The sequence below is a fragment of the Dipodomys spectabilis genome, unplaced genomic scaffold (assembly GCF_019054845.1).
Source record: "Dipodomys spectabilis isolate Male_0828 unplaced genomic scaffold, ASM1905484v1 ptg000157l, whole genome shotgun sequence".
NCBI lineage: Eukaryota > Metazoa > Chordata > Mammalia > Rodentia > Heteromyidae > Dipodomys > Dipodomys spectabilis.
This window is the reverse complement of record NW_024870834.1, coordinates 21,234,034-21,259,457: the sequence shown is the minus strand read 5'-3', so window position 1 is coordinate 21,259,457 and position 25,424 is coordinate 21,234,034. Positions and strand designations below refer to the sequence as shown.

The window sequence follows — 25,424 nt, the reverse complement described above, 5'->3', positions numbered from 1 at the left end:
CTGTTCTCTTTGTTGAATTATGGATTTAAACGATGACATTGGAAATTTGATTATGAACCCTTAACACTTCTCACTAGACTGGACGCACAGCATGCAAAGCTCCTTCACATATATTAGCTCAGTTAATTCTTACAATAATCCTATGAGTTTGATCAATCGTCATTATTCCTAATGTGTCACCCCATGAAACAGTTCTGGCAGGTTCCATGACTTATCCACAAACACAGAGTCTGCAGAAGCAGCAGGATCTGACTCTCCAAAAGAAACCATCTTCTCCCCTGAGAATTGTTCACCCCACCCCCACCCCAACACACACACACACACACACACACACACACACACACACACACACACACACAATGGCAGGCCACAACAGCCATGATAGAGACTACCTGGTCCTGCTCCACTGACTACAGTAGATTGGCTGGCTCAGGAGTAGTCACCTAATTACAGGACCCATCAACTTCTACCCTCAAGCTTCACTAGTGAAATTCTACCTCCAAGAGGCTTAGAATTTGGAAACAATGACTTTTGTTAATACAAGCCACTTGCACTGTACAAACAGATAAATCCATGAGCTATGGTGCCCTGTGTACAGAAGTCAGGAAGACGTCATTAAAGAGAAAATAAAGGAATAAGAATCCAGAAATGGCTAAATTCCTGCCACTTTTCTGCCCTTCCTATGGTTGGACCTTCAAAGATCACTCCAATGTGGGGCAATAGCTGAGCAGCTTGTCAAATCTTCCCTAATTTTGCTTAAGCCACTGAGTTTCTTGCAGCTAGAAGACCCTGAACTAGGACAGATATTCCCAGTCTAGGACTAGCTATTCAATACCAGTTCTTCTCAAATAGTGGGCCAAGAATTAGTGTCAAAATGATGATCATATCTACCACCAAAAGAAGAAGTACTTTATGAGGCTGGTGAAGCAGACAGAAAAAAACTTGAAGAAGAAAATCAGCAAGTTCTCCAATATCCTCAAGACCCACAGACTCCTGGTGTGATATGTTTGATATACACTATTTATGCCTCAAAAATGGTTCTCATAACGCTCTAAAACATTATTTTGTCTTTTTCATTCATTTTCTACCAACTACATAATGCTGTTTTCCAAAGGCTACACAATATGGAATGAGGCTCTCACTTCCAGAAATGGCACGTTTTTAAAGATGGGGGTGGGGTGGGTGGAAACAGAGTGGTAGAGTACATGCTTAGCATGTTTAAGACCCTGGGTTTTATCCCTAGCACTGAAAAATAAATTTTAAAAATAAAATAAAGATGAGTCTTCTGCCATCATCTTTGGGTCAAACAAAATTACTAACACAGGAAGATAGGCCTCAGGCATCTGACAAGAAGCATACATGCATGTGCTGTCCTATGCCAAGTGATTTCACAGGCCTCATACGACCCAAGGTCCACATGTTCCCTCACCTCCTGATCTGATATTGTAGGCAATAACTAAGTGACTACCGGGCAAGTGGTGTTCACAGTGTAGATATGAGGGACAAAGGCATGACTCACGCCCCAGGCAGAGTTTAGACAGCAGCATGGGATGCCATCATGCAATTCAAAATGGCATGTCATTTCACACTTTCCAGTTGTTTACTTCTGGAACTTCCCATTTAATATTTTCAGACTCTAATTGATTCCAGGTAACTACAGCTAATAGATTAAAAAACTGCAGAAAGGGGGACCACTGTACTGGCTTCAGGAAACAGAGGAGAAAGTAGTCATTAAACACCACCACCTCATGCCACCAAATCTAGAAAGAACAATTCCACGAGACAACCGAAGTTCTTCAACAAACAAACGGCGTGAGAAAAAGAATATGTGTCATGGCATTCAATGAGGAAGAGAGATGCTACGGACTAAGTAAGGTCTAAGCTTCAAACCAACCAACCATCAAAAGGCATTTTTTGAGAAATTAGGGGGGAGTTATCAGGGTTTGGAGAGTACACATTCGATCAGTAGTTACTTCTACCAGGTATAAGAATGGCTATTAGATACACTGGGGTAGATGATCAAAGGTCTAGCATTTGTTTCCAACTACTTCAGGGGAACAGGGAATCAAACACACAGGAACCAACAAAAGGAGGAGAAGAGAATGGCTAAGATGGAACAGTTGAAATGGCAATTGATGGAACTGTGGACAACTCTGAAGGGTGCACCAGTACAAACCTGCCCTCCCCAGACAGAATGCCAGCTCCTGCCTCTTGGCTCACAGTGTGCACAATACTGGCCTTCATGCACTGGTCACCTGGAAATTTGTTTAAGGCCTTATCCCAGGAGGCAAGGGGAAAATGGTGGATAGTAAGCTTCCTCTGTTTAACTCTATAAATGAGAAGAGTCAGCATAACAAAGGAGTCTATTCTGAAGAAACAAAGGAAGAACATTGGGAATCATGGATGAGGTGACAGGACAGCTGAAAATCACAGAAAAACAGAAAGGTGACAAAGAGGGCCAGGTGTGGTGGCACACATCTTGAATTTTAGCTACTCACGGGACAGATAAGAGGAACATGGTTTGAAATCAGCCGCACAAACCAGTGAGATCTTGTCTCAGCAACAAGCTGGGTATAGAGGTGCACATGTGTAAATCTACTACTCAGGCTGAAAACATCCATCCAAGGTTGATCAAGGCAAAAGTGCAAGACCCTGTCTAAAAACAAGCTAAAGCAAAATGGCTGGGATTGGCTCAACCGGTAGAGAACTTGTTTGACAAGCATGAGACCCAGTGAAATTCAGAGATCACTAGGGCATATTTGTAAAACTAATATCCTAATACACTGCAAAACCTAGAAGAAATGGATAACTTTCTAGATGCATATAACCTTCCAAAAGTGACATAACATAAGCAGATCTAACACAAGCAATGAAATTGAACTAGTCATAAAAGTCTCCAACACACACACACACACACACACACACACACACACACACACACAGTCCAGGATCGATAGATTCACTGCTAAAAGAATTGACACCAATGATCCCCAGATTATTCTATAATATGGAAAGGGAAGGAGCACTACCAAATTCATTCAATAAATCCAGCATGACCCTGTTATCAATCCAGGTAAGGACACAATAAGAAAAAGAAATTACAGACCAGTTTCCTTGATGAACATAAACACAAAAATACTCAATAAAATACATGAAAATAGGATTCAGTAATGTATTAAAAAGATCACTAAAAAGTTTTGTTTCAGAGATACAAGGATAATATAACATTTATAATTTAATAAACATAGCACATTAACAGAATAAAGAACAAAATTCACATAGTCATCTCAAAAGATGCTTTAAAAGCTTCTGACAAAATTCGACATCCTTTCATGATTTAAAAAAGGAAGCACTGAAGAAACTAGAAATAGAAGAAATGTTGTTCTAAAACCTATAGCCAACACCAAATTAAGTAGGAGAAAACTTAAAGCATTTACTTAAGTGAGAAAATGACCTGAGAAATTACCTTTGAAAAATACAAGGAGTCCAGGCACCAGTGGCTCCTGTAATCCTAGCTACTCAGGAGGCTGAGATCTGAAGATCACAGTTCAAAGCCAGCCCTGGCAGAAAAGTCTGTGAGACTTTCTCTCCAATAAACTACTCAGAAAAAGCCAGAAGTGGCTCAAGTAGTACAAAGACAGCACCCAGGCCTTGAGTTCAAGACCCAGGACTTGGAAAAAAGAAAAGAAAGAAAAAGACAAGATGTAATATCTCCATTGTTAACATAGTGTCTGAGTCCTCACCAAGAACATTAAGGCAAGAGAAATAAAGAGATATAAATAGAAAAGGAAGAAGTCAATATATCCTTATTTTCAAGAGATATGATCCTATACTGAAAAGCCCCTGAAGACTTTACCAAAATACTCTTAGATCTAATAACACTTCCAGCAACATAGCAGGAGAAAAAGTCAATAAACAAAACCTAACAGCTTTTCTACCTAGCAGTAATGAAAAGGCTAAGCAAGAAATGAGATAGACAATCCCATTCATAATAGCCGCAAAAAGTGAAAAAACTCAACTAAGTCGGTAAAAGACCTCTACAATGCAAACTATAAAACAATGAAGAAAGAAATGGAAGAAAACACAAGAAGACAGAAAGAACTTCCATGTTCACAGATTAGCAGAATATTGTGAAATATATGACCCAAAAAACCCTAGATTCAATGCAATTTTCATTAAAATTCCAATGTTACTCTGCACAGAAACAGAACAATCAAGCCAGCTGCTGGTGACTTACACCTGTAATCCTAGCAACTCAGGAGGCTGAGATCTGAGAGCTAGAGTTCAAAGCCAGCCTGGCCAGGAAGACCATGAGGTTCTCATCTCTAGTTAACTATCAAAAAAGCCAGATGTGGAGCTGTGGCTCAAGTGGTAGAGTGCTAGTCTTGAACAATAAAACCTCAGAGACAGTGCCCAGGCCCTGAGTTCAAGTCCCAGAATAGACACACATGCACATGTGCACAAAAATCAATCCTAAAATTCATATGGCACCATAAAAGGTCCTGCATAGCTAAAGCAATCCTGAGGGAAAAAAGCAATGCTAGAAGTATCACAATATTAGACTTCAAATTATATTACAGAGCCATAGTAACACAAACAGCATGGTACTAGACCAAAACCAGACATGTGGATGCAATAAATATAAACCTACACATCTACAATCATTTGATTCCCAACCAAAGGTGCTATAAACATATTTTGGAAAAAAAGATGGCTTCTTCAGTCAATGGTGTTAGAAAACTGGATATCCACATGTACAATACTGAAACTAGACCCCTATGATTTACCTTGTCTAAAATCATCTCAAAATGGGCCAAAGACTTGAACCTTTGAAGCAACTAGAGGAAAATATTAGGAAAACCCTTAAGGACATGGGAGTAGCAGCACATTTCTGAACAGCATCGACAAGAACAACAAGAATTGGCATGTGGCATTGCATCACAAGAAAAAGATTCTGTCCATCCAAGTCAACAATCACCAGAACAAAGAGACAGCCTACAGAATGGGAAAAAAATTCATGAGACAAAACATGAATATCCAGAGTGGTTTACAGGCCAGCTCCCAGACCTGCTAAATCAGAATTGCTCAGCACAGAATGTCTAAGTCCCATTTCAAGAAGCACACACCATGACAGTGGAGTGTGTTGGGGAGGGGGGGGGCAGGAGGGCAGGGAGGCTTGCCACAACTACAAGCAGACCAAAGCCACAGGGTTCGCATGACTGACCTCCTCCCTATTGAGAGGGAGGGCCCTGCCTAGAGTCCATAGAAGCCAGACCCTGAGGCCTAAGAGTGTGAACTTGCTGGTGTGGAGTCACAGCCCACCATGGGAGGGCGCTCTCCACCTGATTGCCACGTGATGCCCTCGAAGACCCCTGAAGAGGACACAGGACGCCTCTGTGCTGAGCTAGGAACCCACCTGCAGGCCAGAAAGCAACACCGGGCTTGGCTCTCCACTCAGGCACCAGCCTGAGCTTTATTCCTGCCAACAGTTCCCTCTGCCATGCCCAGCTCTGACCCCAATTCTTGCCCATCCCACGACCAAATGTCTCTAAAGCTCAAGCCAAACATACTTGGGACCATCAGGGTTCTGTTCCCCGCAAAGGGAAGTACACCCCAGAGCAGGCATCCTGATCCTGGCACGCTGGGGCCAACACAGGGGCTACTGGACAGACAGCTCGCAGCCTTGTCCTCTGCCTTCACCCAGCCCACCCCTACACTCTCGCCTGACCCACCAGCCCCTCATCGGCCTCTCTCTCTTCCCTCTTACCACTCTGAGCTAGTGTCTTCTGGAGTCACCCACTGAATACCCCTCCAAGTAAGGCCACACATCTGGTGTCCATCAAGGTACAAAGGGGCCTGCAACCAATCCAGGCAGGGTTTGATTGCTTGCAGGCTTCAGCCTCTAGTCTCCTTCCTCTACTTACCCGGCCTCTGGTCCTGTTCTTTCGCTTGGGAATGTCCTCTTCCAAATCCTCTTCTTCATTCCCTTCTTCAACATTTTCATCATTTTCCAAAACTCTCTGGAATGACAAGAAAATCAGGAGAAGAGTTAAGGGACCAAATGCAACGGAGAAAACCAACAGAGAGCAAGCAACACAATTGCTGTTCTGTGGCTGCTTAGCAAGGTGTGGCCAGGGCTCAGGGAGTTGGGCTCCAACGTGCCATGTCAATTTTCTTTTTCTTAAAGGGTCACCCCAGAAATACACAATGATGCTTCTCCTTTTCCCCAAGTTCTGGAAACCCTGGCCTGTTGGATAAAAGCTAGCACTTGCTTTTTATCTGTCCAGAATGTAACATGAACATGCTGTTCATAAAAACCCATTGTTACTTTGTGTGTATATGTGTGTGTGTGCGCGTGCGTGCATATATGAGTACATGTGTTTGTGTGCGTGCACACACACAAATGCTTGAATTCAGGGCCTAGGCACTGTCCCTGAGCTCCTTTCTGCTCAAGGCTAGCACGCTACCACTTGAGCCAGAGTTCCATTTCTGGCTTTTTTGGTAGTTAACTAGAGATACGAGCTTCATGGGCTTCCTGGCCAGGCTGGCTTCAAACCTCAGATCTCAGATCTCAGCCTCCTGAGTAGCAAGGATTACAGGCGTGAGCCACCAACACCTGGCCTCATTGTTACTTTCAAAGATAGATGTTTCATTACGGCCCATGACTTATAATAGAGTTTAAAGATCCTAAATTCAAACGATCTCTCTCCAACAGCCCAGGAGTCACAAGACAGCACAAAACCCCATTTCCCTTTTACAGAGAATAGACTGAGGCTGAAAAGACTGTTACAGGTTTGAGATCTTACATGTGAGCTATGATCAGAGCAAGTCAAGTTCATGAACTTGCCTCCCATGCATTTCTCGTCCCTGGGTATGAAAAACTGCAAGAACCATCCTGACAAATACTATAATTGTGACAAATGTCACACAGGGCCTGAGCACGTCACTGGCTTAAGGGAGGGTGGGCGTGCTCTTTCAGGCTTGTGGGAGGGATGGAAGGTGGTGACAGAGGACCCAGCCCCCTCTGTGGGAGGTGGGATCAGAAGGGATGGACTTGGACCTTAATGGCCTGAGAATGTTTTTAGGGGCTCACTGTATACCTAGGGCAAGTTATCACCTTTTACCACTACACAGCAGGGAATGTACACACACACATGCAGCAAAATGGCCACAGTCCTGGCCCCAAGCAAGCCATCACGGTGTAGTGAAAGCTATATGGGCTCAAACAACACAGACAACCACCTAATTCCACCCGCTGCGTTGACAGTGACAGGCAAGGTGGAGGTGGAGAAGATCTGTGAAGGAATTTACCCTAGCTGCAGCTTACCAAGGACAATGAGCAAAGACTAGTCCTAAGAATGGGGACAGAAGGAAAGGGGGAGGGAAGGCAAAGCCCCCCGGGCAGAGTGACCTGCTTGTCTCTGGGGGAAGCAAAAAGAAGCTGGTGCCACCAGGGTTCAGGGGTTCAGAGAGATGGGAAGAGGAAGGTAAAAAGGTAGGCAGGTACTCCACCCCAGAGAATAATACCACAAGCCTGGGTAGGGGGGGGGGGGGGGGGGCGGGACCTGGGGCAAACGTCATAGCAACTATGGCAGGGCTTCCCACAGAGCATGTGCAGTGTGGATGCCTGATTCACCAGGGCTGCTCCAGTGGCCTCCTGCACAGCCTAGACTGTTCTCAATGCAAGAAGCCCAGGAGAAAGTTGTCAGCAATGCCTGCTGCCTGCTGCCACGTTGAACTGCTCCAGTCACCGCTGGTCACCGCTGATCACCCAATCAATCCTCCCGAGGCCTCCAAACAGTCCTATGACAGCTCTGCCTTCTCCACTGGTTTTAGTTGGGAAGACATCCAGCTAAAAGTCCTTGGGGATCTCTGGGTCAGCCTTAGCCAGCAAAGAGAAACAGCCTCGTCTGATGGACATGACCTCTGACCTATCGTGAGACTACGTTGGCCCAGGTCCAAAACAAGCCTCTCAGCATCCTGACCTGCAGGAATCATGAACAAAAACCCCAGTGAGAGATGACAGGGCAAATGCTCTGCAACCAGCAGTGAAATGATGTCGTGGAACAGGGCACTGGGGGCTCACACCTGTAATCCTAACTGCGCAGGAGGCTGAGGTCTGAGGCTCGAAGCCATCCTGGGCTGAAAAGTCCATGAGTGTCTTGCCTCCAATCCATACCAAAAGCAAAAACAAAAGCTGGACGTGGAAGTATGACTCAAAAGGTAAGAGCACCAACATTGGGCAGAAAAAGCTAAGCAAGAGCATAAAGCCCTTTGAATTCAAGCCCCAGTACTGGTACAAAAAAAAAAAAAGGTGGTATAAATACAAGGTGAAGTTTTCCTAACTGTTGTACAGCTGACTGTACAGCTATCTTACAAATTTTCTCCATCCTGAAGTCATTTCATAGCGGTATGTTCCAAGAGCCTGGAATTCAAAGGTCATTGCCCCTCGCATCTCAGTACAGTTCTGACTTCACTGTCATTTTGCATGGCAGACTCTGGCATGGCAGGTAAAAGATTGGTAAAGGCAACTAAGCTGGTCCCCACCCCAAGTACTGCTGCCTCTCGACCTCACCAATCAAGAGTGAACTGATTTCTCCTTCCCTCTTACCATCAGCCCCCAGTGACTCCAAAGCCCCCCAGTTCACACCCTGGGCCTCTGTACCAGCAACAGCCCTCTGTGTCTCCATTTCCTTCCATGCAGCTCTGGAAGAAGTTACAAACACAGCTCATGGGGACTCGAGAAGCAGAGAAAGAGCTGTGGTTCTGGAGTGAGAGATGGGGCAGAGCCAACATAAAATCAACTGTCCCCCATAACATATGGGCAGTCCCCATCCAATGACATTATCTGGAACATAAACACATTCTAAAATAACCTTTCCCCCTGCGACTCGAAATAGTCTACAGTGATGATAACAGTGATGTGTGCTGGTGTTATAATAATAATCATTCCTTTTTAAGAGTCTGTTATCTCTGGCCAGAAACCCTTCAAAATCTCCCTAACTAGTGTCTCTCTTTCTCTGTGCATTGTTGGCCCTGCATCCAATCTCCTCTCCCTGCAATGCCAGAGGGATCTTTATGAAATATAAATTCACTGCCCTGATTAAAATCCTCCAATTGGCTTCCTTTTTCATTTTACATGAAGCCAAAAGCCACTAATATGTCCCGTAAGGCCCAAGAGGTCTGGCTCTCCAGCTACAAGGGCCTTATTTGTGTTCTGGGCATGAGCAGCTCTGACCTGCCTCCGGGGCTCCATGCCCGCTACTCTGCCTACAAAGTTTTCCTGGGGTTCTCTCACCAGCTCCTCAGCAGAAAAACAAAGTGAAACCCTTCCTCTCTTTTAGGACACTGCCCAGATTCTGTCCCTCCTCTTATACTGAAACTACACATTCCCATTTATACCAAAATGCAATTGGCTTACTTATTTTCTGTCTGTTTGTCATACTAGACTATGGGTAGAGAGGACAAGTTTTGGCCTGTCCCTACCCATTTGGCTATTTTGGCCAAGAGATGGGAGATGGATGGATGGATGGATAAGTGGATAGATGGAATGTCGATGAGTAGGTGGGTAGATGGATAAGTGGTAAGAAAAAAGAACAGCCTATTTACCACATGTGCATTTTCACAACTAAAGTCAATATATCAGTTAAACTCCTTTGCTTCACGGTCCCACTTCAGATGGGGCAGAAGGAGGAGCAGAGCCCAGGAAAGGTGGAGGACAATGAAGTTAATTTGCATACTACTGTAATAGTGATCTATGCAATTGTATACTTATCCAAACACATAAAATGTAGAATGTACCACACCTAGAGTGAACCCTAAAGTAGACTTTGAACTTGGGGTGAAAATCAGGTGTCAATATGGATTCATCGGTGGTAATAAAAGCGGTGGGAGAGTTGCTAGTGAGGGGGCACAGTATAGAAGGGAAATCTCTACCTCTTTCACTCCATTTTGTTATGAATGTCAATTACTATGTTTCGAGGAATTATTGTTGTAATAGTCTTCTCAGGCATCAGAAAGGAAAGGAGAGGAGGGAACAAATAGAAGCCAGGTGGTAGCCACTAAGCAGAAAAGATTTAACATTCCTCTTAGCACAGAAATGGTGGAGAAGGAAGATACAGTCACTGACTCAATCTATTGTCTCCGTGGAGATGGCGTGAACAAGCCACCGAAGATACCATAATGAACACAACAGCGTGGTCTCTGACTTGGTGGAACTCACAAGTCAGTGGTACTTACCAAGCAAATCAAAACTGGGTTATTGTAACTATTGATTTAATGATCATTTTAATAGATTAATGGAGTCTTTAAGTGTTAAGTTGAACATAAAGTTAATACAATTGTAATTTATGACAAAAACATAAAATTGTCATATTCAAATTAATACAAACATAAGTTACTGAATCCTATTTAATTATTAATGTTATTTTATATTAGTATAAACTAATCTTATTGCAACACTCTGTGTCCTACATACTAGTAGATAAATATAGATTCAAGACTAGTGGCAAAGCTGTGCACAGTGGATCATGCTTATAATCTTCGCTACTCAGGAGGCAGAGATGAGAAGGATTATAGTTTGAGGCCAGCCAAGAGAAAAAATTTCATGAGACTCCATCTCAACAGAAAAGGCTGGGCATGGTGGTATGCATGTATAAACTCAGCTACAGAGGAAGCTTAAATAATAGGATTATGTTTCAGGATCAGAAGTAATTAAAACAGATTGGGCACAGTGGCTCAAGCCTGTAATCCCAGCTACTTGAGAGGCAGAGCTGAGGGGATTGTGATTGATCACAGAAGTTCATGAGAGGAGAAAAGGAAGGGAAAAAGAAACGTAGAGGACAAGTAACTTTGAAATATAGCATAACTATGGATGAAGCCAGCATAATGAACCTCAGTGAAGCCTATTGATTACTAGGGGACTGGGGGAAGGGGAGAGAAAGCAATCAAGAGTGTTATTATGAGCCAGACATTTGTGGCTCACGCCTGTAATCCTAGCTACTCAGGAGGCTGAGATCTGAGGGTCATGATTCAAAGCCAGCCCAGGCAGGAAAGTCCATGAGACTCTCATCTCCAATTAACCACCAGAAAACCAGAAATGGTGCTGTGGTTCAAGTAGTAGAGCGCTAGCCTTGAGCTAAAGAGCTGAGGGATAGTGCCCAGGCCCAGAGTTCAAGCCCCACAACCAAAAACAAAACAAAACAAAGTGCTAAGCTGAGCAAATCCTAATATATATCCATGTGAGGAACAGGGGCAGTTTCTCAACCACTAGCCAGGTATAGTGGTGAGTGCCTGTCATCCCCAATGATGCAAAGATATACAATTTGGAAGACCGCAGCCCAGGTTGGCCTCGGGAACAGAGACCCTATCCTGCAAATAACCAGAGCAGAAAGGATGGGAGGCATGGATCAAGTGGTAGAGGGCCTGCCTACCAAGAATGAGTTCAAATCTTTGTACCTGAGTTCAAATCCTAGACCTATTTCCCACTCCACCCCACCCCTCAAAAAAGGCAGGTAAGAAATGGTAGAAATTCATAGTTACAATTCTGTATTTGCAAGCTTTAGTGATGTTGTGTGAACAGAGGGTTGTGGACACATTGTCCTTTCTGGTCAGACAGGCCATGGAGGCCACAGAGGATGGGCGGGGGGGGGGGGGGGGGGGGGGAGTGCTACGGAAGACCTGAAGGACAGACTGGTCATTACACCGGAAGGACTGCCTGCCTGGATCATCATCATGTCCCCAGGACGTAGCAAGCTCAATAAATACTAGGGAAGCTGGGGAGAGGAAAAGATGGAAGGGGAGCAGTGACTTCTGGGGGGGATGTTTTAAATCAGGAAAGAATTTGTGAGATTCCCACCAATGGTGCTACAAGGCCATCTGAGATTTGACCCAAGCCTGGGGGGGGGGGGGGGGGGCGCAGGGGAGCACATGGAGTTACAGGGCTGCTCTGTAGCACGCCCCAGAGGGCGCAGGAGTACCTGTATCTCCTGGATGCTTTCCTCCTCTCGGGCGTCCACCTTCTTCTCCCCCCCCTCACCGCGGAGCAAGGCTTCCAGAGTGGTGCTCTCTGATGTGAACCCATCTTTCTTCAGGGGCAGCTCCACTTCTGACAAACAAACACAGAAAGGCAGGTCAGGCCACTGGAAGCAGAGAAGATGGCAAAGACAGTCCTTGAGGACAGGCAGGGACCAGAGCTCCTGGGAAGGACTCAAAATAGCCTGTGCCCCCTCCTCCTGGTGGCACAGGAACATTAGAGTGGAAAGTAGCTTTCCCAAGTCTCCTCGGACAGCCCCAGAGTTAGATCCCAGCCCTGTCCACACCTTCGTGGGTGGCATTAAGTCTCAGCCTTGCTCCCTCCCCCTATTTTCTGCTTTTATAACCCTGAGCACGTGCAGCAGGAACCTGGAGCCTATTTCTCCATCTACAAAGGAAGAAACAATGTCCAGTGCTCCAGGGCTGTTCTGTGGGGCAGAAAAGTATCACCAACATTGCCCTAATTACTCTCCCCATTACCTCCCCTTGAGTATGATGACCAGCCAGTTCTTCCCTACTCCAGAGAGGCTGATGTCACCCATGCAGAGGGGAAGTGGAGGCCTGGAAAGCCAAGGAAAATGAAGGAGTGCAGCAGCGGGGGGGGGGGGGTGGGGGGGTGGGGGGGGCGGGTATAGAGCCTTTGCCCCATGGACAACCAGAGAGATTGGAGTCACAATGCCCAACCATGGAAAAAAAGGAAAGTTAGAGTTACAGGTCATTTGGTTGAAATACATCAGGAATTTTATTAAGTCTCTGGAGCTTTAGGTCATTGGGTACTTAATTTAGAATGTTGCATGTGCTCCAAATGTGTTCAAAGTTAAGTATTCAGGATGGTGCTAGGGGAAGTCATGGACCCTTTAGGAGGCGGGGCCTAGTGGGAGGTCCTTGGATCATTGGGAGTGTGGCCTCTGACTCTTCCTCTTTTGCTTCCTGGCTATGAGGTAAACAGTTTGCTTTAACCACACACTCCCCCAACTGTTAACATCTGGCACCAGAAGCCCAAAGCAATGGAGTCTGTCTGATTATGGAATGGAACCTCTAAAACTGTGAGCCAGCACAACCGTTCCTGTTGATGAGTCAATTATATCAGGCATTTAGTTATAATAATGAAAGTAACCTATTGGCCCACTGAGCAAAAATGGTGGCCAGAATCATCAGTGCTCCTGAAACAGAGCAGAGTGAGTGGGTAAATACTTTGATACTTCTCAAACTCCAATATAGGATGCGAAGGAAGGAAGGAAGGAAGGAAGGAAGGAAGGAAGGAAGGAAGGAAGGAAGGAAGGAAGGAAGGAAGGAAGGAAGGAAGGAAGGGAGGGAGGGAGGGAGGGAGGGAGGGAGGGAGGGAGGGAGGGAGGGAAAGAAGGAATGAAAAAAGGAAGGAAGGAAGGAAGGAAATGAAAGGAGAAAGAGAGATACCCACACAGAAGTTAATTTAGTGGTGTCCTGCACAACAGTCATAGAAATAAATGGCCACATGCATGGGAGAACTGGAAGTTTGAGGTATGGAAGGGGTAAAGGGAACCAAAAAGGAATGATGAAGTGTGCTGGGGAGTCACCTCCACTGTGATTCCTGGAGAGACAGAGGAAAAGTGTAAGCCAGAACCTGGAGAGAAAGCCATAGCAGAGCCCCAATAGGGCTGGGGCTTGCAGCACAGGATCCCAAAGCCAGAAAATCAAGGAACCAATGCATGGCCCGATTGCTCTCTCCCCACAGCCTCCATCTTCTACTATGCCCCCTCCCACTGGCCAACCTCTACTGGGAGCAAGATGCCAGTGATCCTGGCTGGTACAGCAGCCTACCAAGTACCACAAGGAGCAAAGAGTGCTTTTAGAAATGTCACTGGAAATAAGCAATGCCATCAGGCCCTGTCCATCAGGCTTTCTTTTGACTCCAAGAGAATTCAACCTTCCCCTTCCATCTCTTCTGCCCAAAACAGTACATGAGGAAAAAGTACCCAGGCACCCTAGGAAAACTCAAGAAACAAGCTGGGTACTGGTGGCTCATGCCTATAATCCTAGTTACTCAGGAGGCTGAGTATCCCTGAGAATTCCTGTTTGAAGCCATCCTGTGCAGAAAAATCCATAAGACTCTTATCTCCAATTAGCCAAAAGCTGCAAGAGGAGGTGTGGTACATAGGATAGAATGTCAGCCTCAAGCAAAAAGCCAAGCAAGTATTTGAGGCTCTGAGTTCAAGCACCAACAGGAAGGAAGGAAGAAAGGAAGAGAGGGAGGGAGGGAGGTATGGAGGGAGGGAAAAAAGGAATACCTGAAATCTTTTGAGAGACCCCCCCCCAAAAAAAGAGCAAGTTTTCCACCAAAAATCATGACCACAAAATCAGCCACCTGAAAGATACTCATCCACATCCATCTACTAATTCAAAAAATATTTGCTGACTGCCACCATGTGACAGCCTCTGTCCTGGGAGTAAGGACACGGGAAGTGACTAAATAATGACCAGCCCTGCCCCTGGGTGGTTTATAGTCTCAAAAGACAGAGCTCCACTGCTAAATACAAAATAAAGACACAACTATGAACAGTCCCAAGTGCTGGCGAGGAAAACGACAGCAATATGGCAGGAAAATGTGGCAGGAGTGGGGGGCTACTTTAGACGGGGAGTGAGGGAAAACCTGTGTGATAAAGCTCCATCTAAGGTGAGTGTCAGCAAAACCGTCTGTTTTAATGAGCTTGGAGCACGCAGTCCACAGCCTGCTCTCATGACATCTTGATACTCTCTCCCCAGGTCTTCCAAATGTCTCATCAAACCATTAAAGTGTGTTGCCTCATCGTCTGTCCTCAGAAGACAAAAAGCTGGCCCCCAGCCCTCAAACTTGGACTCATCATACATGGATATATGAAGTTCTTTTTGCGTGTATGTCGGTACTGGGGCTTGAACTCAGGGTCTCGTATTCTCCCTTAAGTTTCTTGCTCATGCTTGGTGCTCTACCACTTGAGCCATACTTCTACGCCTGCCTTTTTGCTGGCTAATATGAAAGTCTCATGGATTTATCCGCCCAGGAGCCTCAGATCTCAGTCTCCTGAGTAGCTAAGGTTAGAGGCATGAGCCACAGATGGCCAGCTATGGAGTTTATTTTTTAATTACCCTCCCCCTTTATCCTTTCCAAGTGAAAATAAATCCTATTTCCAGAATTGCACAGCATCTTGGGAGTGGAAAAGGCCTTGGGTCATCCAGGTCACTCATCTCCATTTATAGGCAAACTGCCCTATACTCAGAGAAGTTAAGTAACCTCACCAAAAACCACATAGTAGAAGAAGAATGCAATCTGAGATGATGACAAGCACTTCCATTCACTGTAATCTGATTAGTAGTTAGCCCACGCTGAGCTAAGAGGGTACTTGCTTTAGTCACTTGTCCATAGGCAGTGGAGTTGTCACATGAGAAACGAGTCTAATGCAACAGCCTCTTTGCTGTGTGTCACTTCATTTCTGTCACATACAACAGTACAGCCACTGTCCCATTTTCCAGCAAACAACAGATAAGGATGGTGCATCTTGGGAAAGTTCAGATCCTACTTAACTTAAAGGCAAAGTCTGGTCTTGAAGGCAAAGTCTGCCTGCAGATCCCTTCCCACTCTCCCCCCCCACCCATCCCACCCCCAGATTAGACTATATGAGCTCTACCTACCTCTCTTTGATCCTTCCTTTGTGTATTTCCATTGCATTCCTACACTCTCCTGAGTTTTCAGTGTCAGGAAGAAAGTCACACTCTTTACTCAAGCTGAGGTCATTCCTCCGCGTGGCGCCAGGCTTTCTCTGGGTGACCATCTCATGAGATGTTTGACCTTCCACAACAGTCCTAACTCCATACAGAATTTTCCATCCCTACTAAACATGTCTCCATCCTGCTTTCCCATCTCTCAGTCTATTCTCTTCGTCCTCTTTGACCAGACATCACCGGGCATGCGCAAAACACGAATCACAGGGCAAACGCAACCCTAATGGGATCACTGTAACACATCCTTCTACATGCACACAACCCCCGGGGTATCCAATGGCACCCAGGCCCAATCCCTTCATGTTAAAGGCAAAGCACAGAAAGACAGAGAGGTTTTTCCCAGGGTCATGGTGGCATCATTCCTTCCTAATTACCAAAAACTTTAATTAGCTCAGATATGTTCTGTTTGCAGACGGCCCTGGGGTCAAACTCAAGTCTGACCGTTGTTAGCAAAAGAGCCATGGGCTAGTTTCTGAATCCTAGTCTCCGTTTCCCTATGTGGAGACTGGGTATGGTCAGAGTAGCTATAGATCACAGGAGTGGCATGAGACTCAAGCAAGGGAATGCAGGAGGAAAGAAAGTGAAGGCAACTTGTAACTGTGTGTGTGTGTGTGTGTGTGTGTGTGTGTGTGTGTGTGTGTGTGTGTGTGTGTGTGTGTGTGTGTGTGTGTGTGTGTAGGCTAATACTCTACCACTACAGTCACAGTTCTACTTACATTTTGCGGGGCTGGGGAGAGGGGATGTGTGGAGTGTTGGTGGTTAATTAAAGATAAAAGTCTCACAAGACTTTCCTGCCCAGGCTGGTTTTGAACCACAATCCTCAGATCTCAGCTTCCTGAGTAACTAGGATGACAGGCATGAGCCACCAGCATCTGGCAACAACTCGTTTTTTTATTATTTCATTCTATTCAAAACATGGATTCAAAATGAGAACCTAATATACAAAGAAGCCTGAGACATTGTTCAGTGTTCCAGAACTGGGTGGGTGTTATCGTCAAAGTCTGTGTCATTTGATTTTAATCATACAGCAGCACTAACCAACAGAAATATGACACACGCCACTGATACCACTTTCAACACTGTAAAACATAAAGAGAAGCAGGAGTGATTAATTTTAATAATATATTTTCCTCAGCCCAATATGTCTAAAACATTGCCATTTCAACATGAAATCAATAGAAGAAAAAATACTGATGTGATCACTTACATTCTCTCACTCACAGTAAGACCTCCACGTCTGCTGTGTATCTTAACTATTCAGTGAATCTCAACTCAGACCAGCCACATTTCAAGTGTTCCTTAGGCACAACTGGCTAGCAGCTGTCATGTTGCACAGTACCTGTTGTTAGTATTTAAAGAAAGATTTCTGGCTGGCAGCCAGTGGCTCATACCTATAATCCTAGCTACTGAGATCTGGAGGATCAAGGTTCGAAGCTAGTATAGACAGACAATTTTGGTACACTCCATCAAAGAAACATAGCAAAAAAAAAAAAAAACCCAGATTAGAAATGTGGTTCAAGTGGCAGAGCATCAGCCAAGAGAGCATCAACCCTTGAGTTCAGGCCTCAGTACAGGAGGGGAAAAAAGTTTGCTATCCCTTTGCTTCCAAAAAATGGAAGGAATTTAAATATGGTTTTGATTGTTGCTTACTCAATGGCTGAGTGCCATTCCATGGACGGCATCCTAGCTGCCCGGTGGCGTGGTTGCCAAGCAGTTATGAGAGAGAAAAGGTACCACTCTTCCCTCCTACCCTGCAGACAGCCCTGACCTCATGACCACAACAGGTCCCAGAGTGAAGCGGGAAAAGAGGGAGCAGGTCCAAGCTCTTACACAGCATACATCCTAGTCATGCAGCCATTGAGCCCTTCGGGGTTTCATTCATTCAATTCTTCTCTAATGTGTCTCTCCTAGATAGAAGATTTAGCAATTCTTTTAAAAAGCATACTCATTCTGTAGCTCACACATATTTGAAGACTATATAACCCAACAGGAACCACCCAGCATTTGACATTCAAAAAAAATGGCCTCAAACACACACACACACACACACACACACACACACACACACACATAATTCATCTTTAAATTAGCCTGATTTTATACACATGGATATAAACCTATGAATCGTTACTCTTTCCCGAGTAGCAGCAGCTGTCACCCAAGCCAGCCGCCTCCCTGGGCCCCTGTAGGCAGCTCTGCCTCCACTTCTAATTGGGAACAGAGATAGTCTTTGGGTGACTTCCAGCACGATCCATCACACCAGAGACAGCTTCTGTGCAAACCGAAGCAAATCCGTTTCCAAATAAGAAAAAAAAAATGTAGACAAACAAGGATTGAAGCCTAGAAAGTTTAAAAAGAGGCACAAATCAAAGCAATGCAAAAAGAATAAATAATAAATAAATAAAGTGAAGTCCAGTGACTTTTCCCCAAGCTGTGGACAGATCAGCCATCCTCTCATGGGCAGATCAAAGCCAGAAGCTTTTGACACAGATGCCCCAAGCCTGCCACCCAATGCACTGAGAGCAAAGCTTCCACCGGGCTGTTGGAGCCACCGAGCTCATTAACAGGATGCACAAGAGATGAGTCCTGAAAGCGCAATGTGGAAGCCGAGTGAGTAATTAAATCCCAGGTCATTTAAAAATGCAAACGCCTTGGATGCGATAGGCTCACGGAGCCTCTGACACCTTCGCCTTCATTATCAGACTCGGGATGGTGGTCTGGGAACCTCCAAGTCATACACAGATTATAATAAAATATGCCATTGGAAACAACAACAACAGATTAAGACAGTTCTTCTTTGGGGAAATATACAAAGAGAGGAGCTGTCTGTTAGCTGTCGAGTTTGCACGAGATACCATCTTTCGGGAGGCTAGGCTCTGCCAACAGACAGCTGGCCCCAAGGGAAATTGTGGTGAAACAGCCCGACAAGGCGCATCCATCCGTCCATCCATCACGGACTCCCTGTGACGCAGGGGCCTGGAGATGCTACAGGGCCTCGGAGGGAGCCATCCCACAGACAATGGCTAGATCCTCAGTGCTCCCATTCTCTGCCTCTAGGTTTTCCTGAAAAATACAAATGTGCCATTTTCTCTTCTGGGTCCTTACTTATTTTGGAGAGTGAAGCTCGTCACAGGTCTTTGGCTTTGTACATTAACTTACACCAAGGAGCAAGCAGCTTAAGAATCATGGTTTTGTTTATCCCCATCAGCTTCATGGAGAGAGGAAGGAAGGGGTGTTGTGTCTCTTACCTCACAAAAGGAGACACCGGTGGGAGGGGAAGGGAGTGGGGAATCAGAGACCTGGTTCCCAACTTGGTGGCAGGTCCAGGAATCTGTCTGTTCGTTGCCTAGGGTAGCCATTTTCTTGGCTGAATTTGACTCCCTGCTTTGTGATTCATAAAGCTCAAAATAGATGAGGCTCACATCAAGAGCACATCACCCAGGCTGCACCCCATAGGCCCTTGTTGCTGCTTGTGTTAGAAGCCCAGAATAGCCACACAATGGGAGGATGGATCACCCTCCCCCACCCCCGTGCGGCCTCAGCTGTGACTACTCACTCCCCCCCCCCCCCCAGCAAGAAGGCATACAGAGTGGGTTCCAGGACCTCAGGTTAGAACCTCAGGTTAGTACTTCCCCAGCCCCAGCCACAGAGAGACACCCACTGTGCCTAAGGGAAAAGGGAAACCACCTCTGGGCTGGCCCACCGTCCACTGTAGTGGGATGGGCTGAGGGGGTGGAATGATTCCATGTTAGTGAAAGGGGCAAGATGCACACAGTCTGGAGACCTACAGTACCCTGGGGTGACTACAGGTATTAATGTATTGTATACTTGAACACTGCATGAACATATGTACGTATGTAAAGTGGAAGATAGGTTTCTTGGCTCCATTTAGTGATGCCATCATATCTAGATAGAGCAAAACATTCCTGGAAATGTCATAATGAAATCTCCCTTGTATAACTAATGTATACGAATTAGTTATTAGCATATATTTTAAAACTTCAGCTGGGTGTCTACCTAGCCACTCAGGAGGCTGAGATCTGAGAATTGTGGTTTGAAGCCAGCCCAGGCAGCAAAGTCTATGAGACTCTTTCATTTTTTTTTATTTATTTATTTTTTGGTCGGTCATGGGGCTCGGACTCTGGGCCTGGGCACTGTCCCTCAGCTCAAAGCTAGCACTCTACCACTTGAGCCACAGTGCCACTTCCAGTTTTCTGGTGGTTTATTGGAGATAAGAGTCTCACGGACTTTCCTGCATAAGCTGGCTTTGAACTATGATCCTTAGATCGCAGCCTCCTTAGTAGCTAGGATTACAGGCGTGAGCCACTGGTACCTGGCTTCCAGGAGGCTCTTATCTCTAATTAATCACCAAAAAGCCAGAAATAAAGCTGTGGCTTTTACTTGTGGCTCAAGTGGTAGAGCATCAACCTGAGTAAAAAAGCTAAGCAAGAGTACAAGGTCCTGGGACCAAGGCTTAGTACTAGCATGATAGATAAATAAAAAAATAATACAATGTTTTTAAAATCCATGTAAGGCTGGAGGTATGACTACTGGTAGTGTTTACATAGTATGACCACATTCCTGGATTAGCTCCCCGGCACCAAAATAAGAAAAATATCATGCAGTATACCACAGATAGATTAGACAGACAGACAGACAGACAAACAGACAAACAGACAGACAGACAGACAGATAATTTGTCAATTATGCCTTTATAAAGCTAAGGCAGCCAGGCACCAATGGCTCATGTCTGTAATACTAGTGAGTTAGGAGACTGAGATCTGAGGATCTTGGTTTGAAAGTCTGTGAAACTCTTGTATCCAATTGATCACCAAAAAGCCAGAAATAGAGCTATGGCTTGCGTGGTAGAAAGCTAGCCTTCAACAAAAAAGCTCAGGGATAGCATCCAGGCCCTGAGTTCAAGCCCCAGGACCACCAAAGAACTTTTTTTTGTTGGTCATGGGGCTTGAACTCTGGACCTGAGTGCTGTCCCTCAACTCTTCAGCTCAAGGTAAATGCTCTCCCACTTGAGACACAGAACCACTTCCAGTTTTCTGGTGATTAATTGAAGAAAAGAGTCTCAAGGTCTTTCCTGCCCAGGATGGCTTTGAACCATGATCTTCAGATCTCGGCCTCCTAAGTAGCTTTTGTATAATCTAGGAAAAATAAAAGTAAATTGTTCAAGGGAATTCTAACAGCTGGAAAGTGCCAGAAGTACGATCTGTAGTACATCTCAGCTCTATTGTCCTAAGCTACACCCTTGGCCGTGGTCTCCTCATCAGTAAAACTAGTAGAACAAACCGCACATCCCACTGCTGCTATGAATGTCTGCACACCTAGTGCTCAGTATAGGAGAAGTTCTTCTTCTCCCCTCCTCATGCCTCTCTCTTCTTGGGCTCCTTTGGCCCAAACTGCTTACCTCTGTACTCTCAGCCACCAGCTTTCTCCAGCATGGGCCCAGCCCAGGGATGACAGAGCCACAAGGCCGACTCCAGAGCAATCATACGATGGAGGTAGAGGAAAGGGGGACCCAGCTCAAAGCTGGGAAGGTGGTCCTGCATCCATGTCAGCATGGGCCAACTCCTGTAGCCCTGGTGGGATACCATGGCAGAGCCACAGTGGAAGACACCCTGATCTAGTCATTCATTTGGCAAATCATTATTGAACACTAATGATGAGCCTAGCTCTGTTCCAGGTATAGGGACACAGCTCTGAACAGAAGAGACCACCTACACACACACACACACACACACACACACACACACACACACACAAATCCCAGTTGGGAGCTAGTAGCTCATGCCTATAATCCTAGCTACTTAGGAGGCTGAGATCTGAGAATCACTGTTCAAAGCCAGCCCCAGCACGAAAGTCTGTGAGCCTCTCCAATTAACCACCAGAAAACTGGAAGCAGCACTGTGGCTCAAGTGGCAGAGCACTCGCCTTGGGCTGAAGAACTGAGGGACAGTGTCCAGACCCAGAGTTCAAGACCTATGACCTACAAAAAAAAAAAAAAAGTCCCCATCCAGAGGACTTATATTCAAGCTCATAAGAAACAATACATCTGGGAGAGACAGAACATAGGAAATAAAGGAGAAAACCTTGCAGCCTGATGACATTTGGTAATGGGTACTTTGGAGAAAAGACAAAGCAGAGGCGGAGAGGCTGGGGAATCGGAGTGATGGCAGAGGGCTGGGGGGAGAGAATGACACTTTTAAATATGGCCGGGAAAACACAATCCTGGAGGAGGACAATCAGGCTGCACTGATCCTCACACAAAAACAGCCCAGGCATTTGTGTCAGGGCCCTGAAGCCCGCGTTGAAGCACAGCAAGCTGGAGACTAGTGGGAAGATCAGCTCTGATAGGTACAGAGGCCTTGAAGGGCTAGGCAGGCTGCAGAGAATGCTGGTCCCCATCCTGGATGGGATGACAAGCACTGGGATTTTTTCAGCAAAGAGTGACATCATGATGCCTACTGTATGCGACAAGATCTCCTGGGAGAGGGTGTAGGTGGCTGCAGGGAGACTAGGTAAGAGGTAGTATGATGTGTCTGCCCCACCCCACCCCAGTGGGACTGGTGTTTGAAAGGGAGATCACACGAGATAGATATGGACATGGCTGGGTTCTTGTCCAATCTGCTTGTCAGATACATCCTGAGTGGGTGTGCTCTGGGAAGAGTCTCCTGGCCCCTAATCAGACAACTTCCACACACACAGTGACCCAGGGTAATGCCAGGTTTTCAAGGCCAGGTGTCCTGTTGCTAATATGGCCATGTTGTGGAGCTGTACCAGGCCAAGTTCATGGAGGAATGGTTGTTTCAGAAGAAAGTAGGGCAGCCTATGTCATAGGCAAGAGAAAAGACCCAGACAGGGACCGGCCAAGTATGCCAAGAGATAACAGTACAATCAGTGCAGAAGCAAAGCCTTCACCTCTGTACCCTGGGCCCTGGAGACTGGAGAGCAGAGTCATGGGACCTTAGGGATGCGGTGATGGGAGCTGTAATTCTGGGACAGGTGGACCTCAAAGCCAGGTGCTAGGTCTGTGCTCCTCATGGATAAGATGCTGGAAGGGAGCTTTTTTAAAAGACTCAGCAGAACGTGTCCCATTCTGGGCCAGATGGGATCTACTTCGCAGCAAGGCAGGATGCTCTATGCCTAGGAATAGAACAGCTTTGGCTGAGACCCCCTGGGCCCACCCTGCAGTACAGCATGGAGGCGGGATCTCAGCATTCCTGATCCTTCATCCCACCTGACTCTTAGGACCACCCTATGAAGCGATGGTTAACATCTCACAGATGAAAAATCAAGGCACGAGCATTTAGGTAATTGCCTCAAATCACCAAGCCAGTGGGCAGAGGAGTCTGGACTGGAAACAAGGCCGGCCGATCACCATTTAGTAGCATTTTCCTGCCCAGCATAGCTATGTGGCACAGGGGAAGGTCCCTACAACCCACAGCCAAAGACAGGCAAGAGGATGACACTGGGGCAGGTCTGTAAACCAGGAAGGGAACTGGACAGGAAGCCAGCTCAGTGCCTCAGGCCCCGCTTCCCTGGCGAGGCCTCCCTCATCTGCAAAAGGGAGAGGGTCATAGCTCAGTATGTACTCAAGGTTGAAATCAAACAAAGGCCTAGTTCTTTCCTTCATTCCTTTAATAAATCTTCACTTTCTGTCCACTGTGTGCCAGGCCTCATGCTGGCTGCTAGGGATACAGATGAAAAAGTAAAGTAGGCTCCTGCCAAGGGGGAGAAACAGGTGAATCATAATGGCGAACCCAGTGATTCCCCAGCATTATCACCACTAATCTACACATGGCCCTGCCAGACCCAGCCTCAAAACAGAGCCATGGAAACTGCCGCCGCTGTGTGGCTTTCCTGCCTGGTTCCACCTGCAGGCCCGTGTCCCCAGCCAGCCCAAGCTCCCAGGGCCCCGCAGAGCACAGACAGTACCAAGGACACCCAAACTATCTCTTGAGACTACGGGGGAGGGGGGGGGTCACAGGAGCAAGTCCCTGGAGCGCCAGCAAAACCATCAGCATAATGCGGACTGGCACAGAGGATTTGCCCGTATCTCCCCCAGCTGCCCTATTCACGGGGCCCACAGAAGCAGAAGAGGCAGCCATTGCGGAGTGCAGGATGGATGGCTGCCCACTCTGACACTGCAGGAAAGAGATAAATGACCGGTCATTTCCCCTTGATGCACTTGAAGGCATCCATTCTCCCAGCTCTACCACGCTCGGGCAACCCCCCCTGGGCCCCCCTGCACAGAGACAGATAAGACTGACAGATGGGGTGGGGGAAGGACACAGCCAGACTCCTCTGCAGGCCGGGAGAAGGTCACACTGTCCACCGCTCACACCTGGCTCAGGGCTCCATGAGTCCTTTCCCTCACCTCCCCCGCTGGTACCCATCCTACCCAGCTCATCCATCTGAAGCGCACATGGCAGAGAGGGAGGGCTGGGGGGCACAGGCCCCCGCTGACAGCCTCATCAATCTCAGACTACATGCTTGGCACATCAGCGTTCCTTAAGTTGTTCGTGGAGAGGAGGATGTCAGAGGACCTGGAGGGACTGTCTTAGAGAGAAGAGAAATCACACTGAACATCAGAGAGCAAATGGTAGAAGAAGCCTGGAGACGATTAAAATGTGGGCCATGTACAAAAGCAGTAGGGAACTAATTAAGATGCAGGATTTTTTCAAAAGCTGAGGAAGTTGGCCGCAGCCCACTCCCATCTGTAAAGTTCTGGCAGTTCAGAGCAAGCAGGCCCAGAGCCCTAGGTGGGCAAGGCAGGCAGGACTCAGGCCTCTCTCTGCCTGGACCGTCTACTCACTGACACCCCTCCGAGAGACCTGGTATCTGCTTGCTTACTGCAAGAAGCTGTTGGCCGGCTTATGGCTCCCACTGCTTTGGGATATCCTAAACTACAGTCTCCTTCAGGCCTGCTGACAGAAGTCAGTTTCCCCAAAAACATGGACAGGGGGTTCTGGGTCATTTATCTCCAGTCATTGAGAGACTGCCAAAATGTATTACAAGAAGAAGAAGGAGGAGGAGGAGGAGGAGGAGGAGGAGGAGGGGTGGAGGAGGAGGAGGAGGAGGAGGAGGAGGAGGAGGAGGAAGAACCAGAACCAATTCCAGGCTACCTTCTTTCCCATCATCCATGGCATTAGGTAGAGAAGCAAAGAGCTTCTGCTGCTCCCCAACTGTCCCAGGATGGAGGGGATCAAGGCCCCACTACTCAAGGAACAGGAGGCATTTCAACCTTCAGATTCTGATAGCTCCATGATGATCATGTGTGCCGGGGTCGTGGAACAAGGTGTTCCTTGGTTCCCACCGGCTCCCCTTAGAGTTCTTGGCTTCCCCATCAATACCCCCTGGGAAATTAAGTTCCTAATCTTCACTACGGTCTTGCAGCCTCTAAAATGAAGATAATATCTTCCTGGGACCATAGGGACCAAAGGTCTGGGGCAGAAAGACGCTAAATTGATCTAAGCAGACTATCTGAGCATTTGATCCAGAGGGACATAAGTAAAAGTTTGTTCCCAGCCTTTCTCTTTCCTTTATCAAAAAAAAAAAAGTGAAGCTAAAGGCCCTTTTTTTAATCAGCTGGCTTCTGCTCAGTATCCACCCCTGCTTTAGGGCTTTCCAGTGGGTATTTACCA

The 25,424-nt window shown here is 46.5% G+C and overlaps 1 protein-coding gene across 3 annotated transcripts in view; it reads right to left on the bottom strand.

Annotated features, from left to right (window-relative positions):
- Dpf3 (double PHD fingers 3) overlaps nt 1-25,424 on the bottom strand; it is a 201,632-nt gene that overhangs the window by 53,270 nt on the left and 122,938 nt on the right. For all 3 annotated transcript variants that reach the window (XM_042692793.1, XM_042692792.1, XM_042692794.1), the window contains exons 4-5: nt 11,979-12,106; nt 5,925-6,020 (exon numbers count right to left, since the gene is read on the bottom strand). In XM_042692793.1, coding sequence (XP_042548727.1) covers nt 5,925-6,020; nt 11,979-12,106 — 224 coding nt within the window. The remainder of the gene's footprint in view (nt 1-5,924; nt 6,021-11,978; nt 12,107-25,424) is intronic.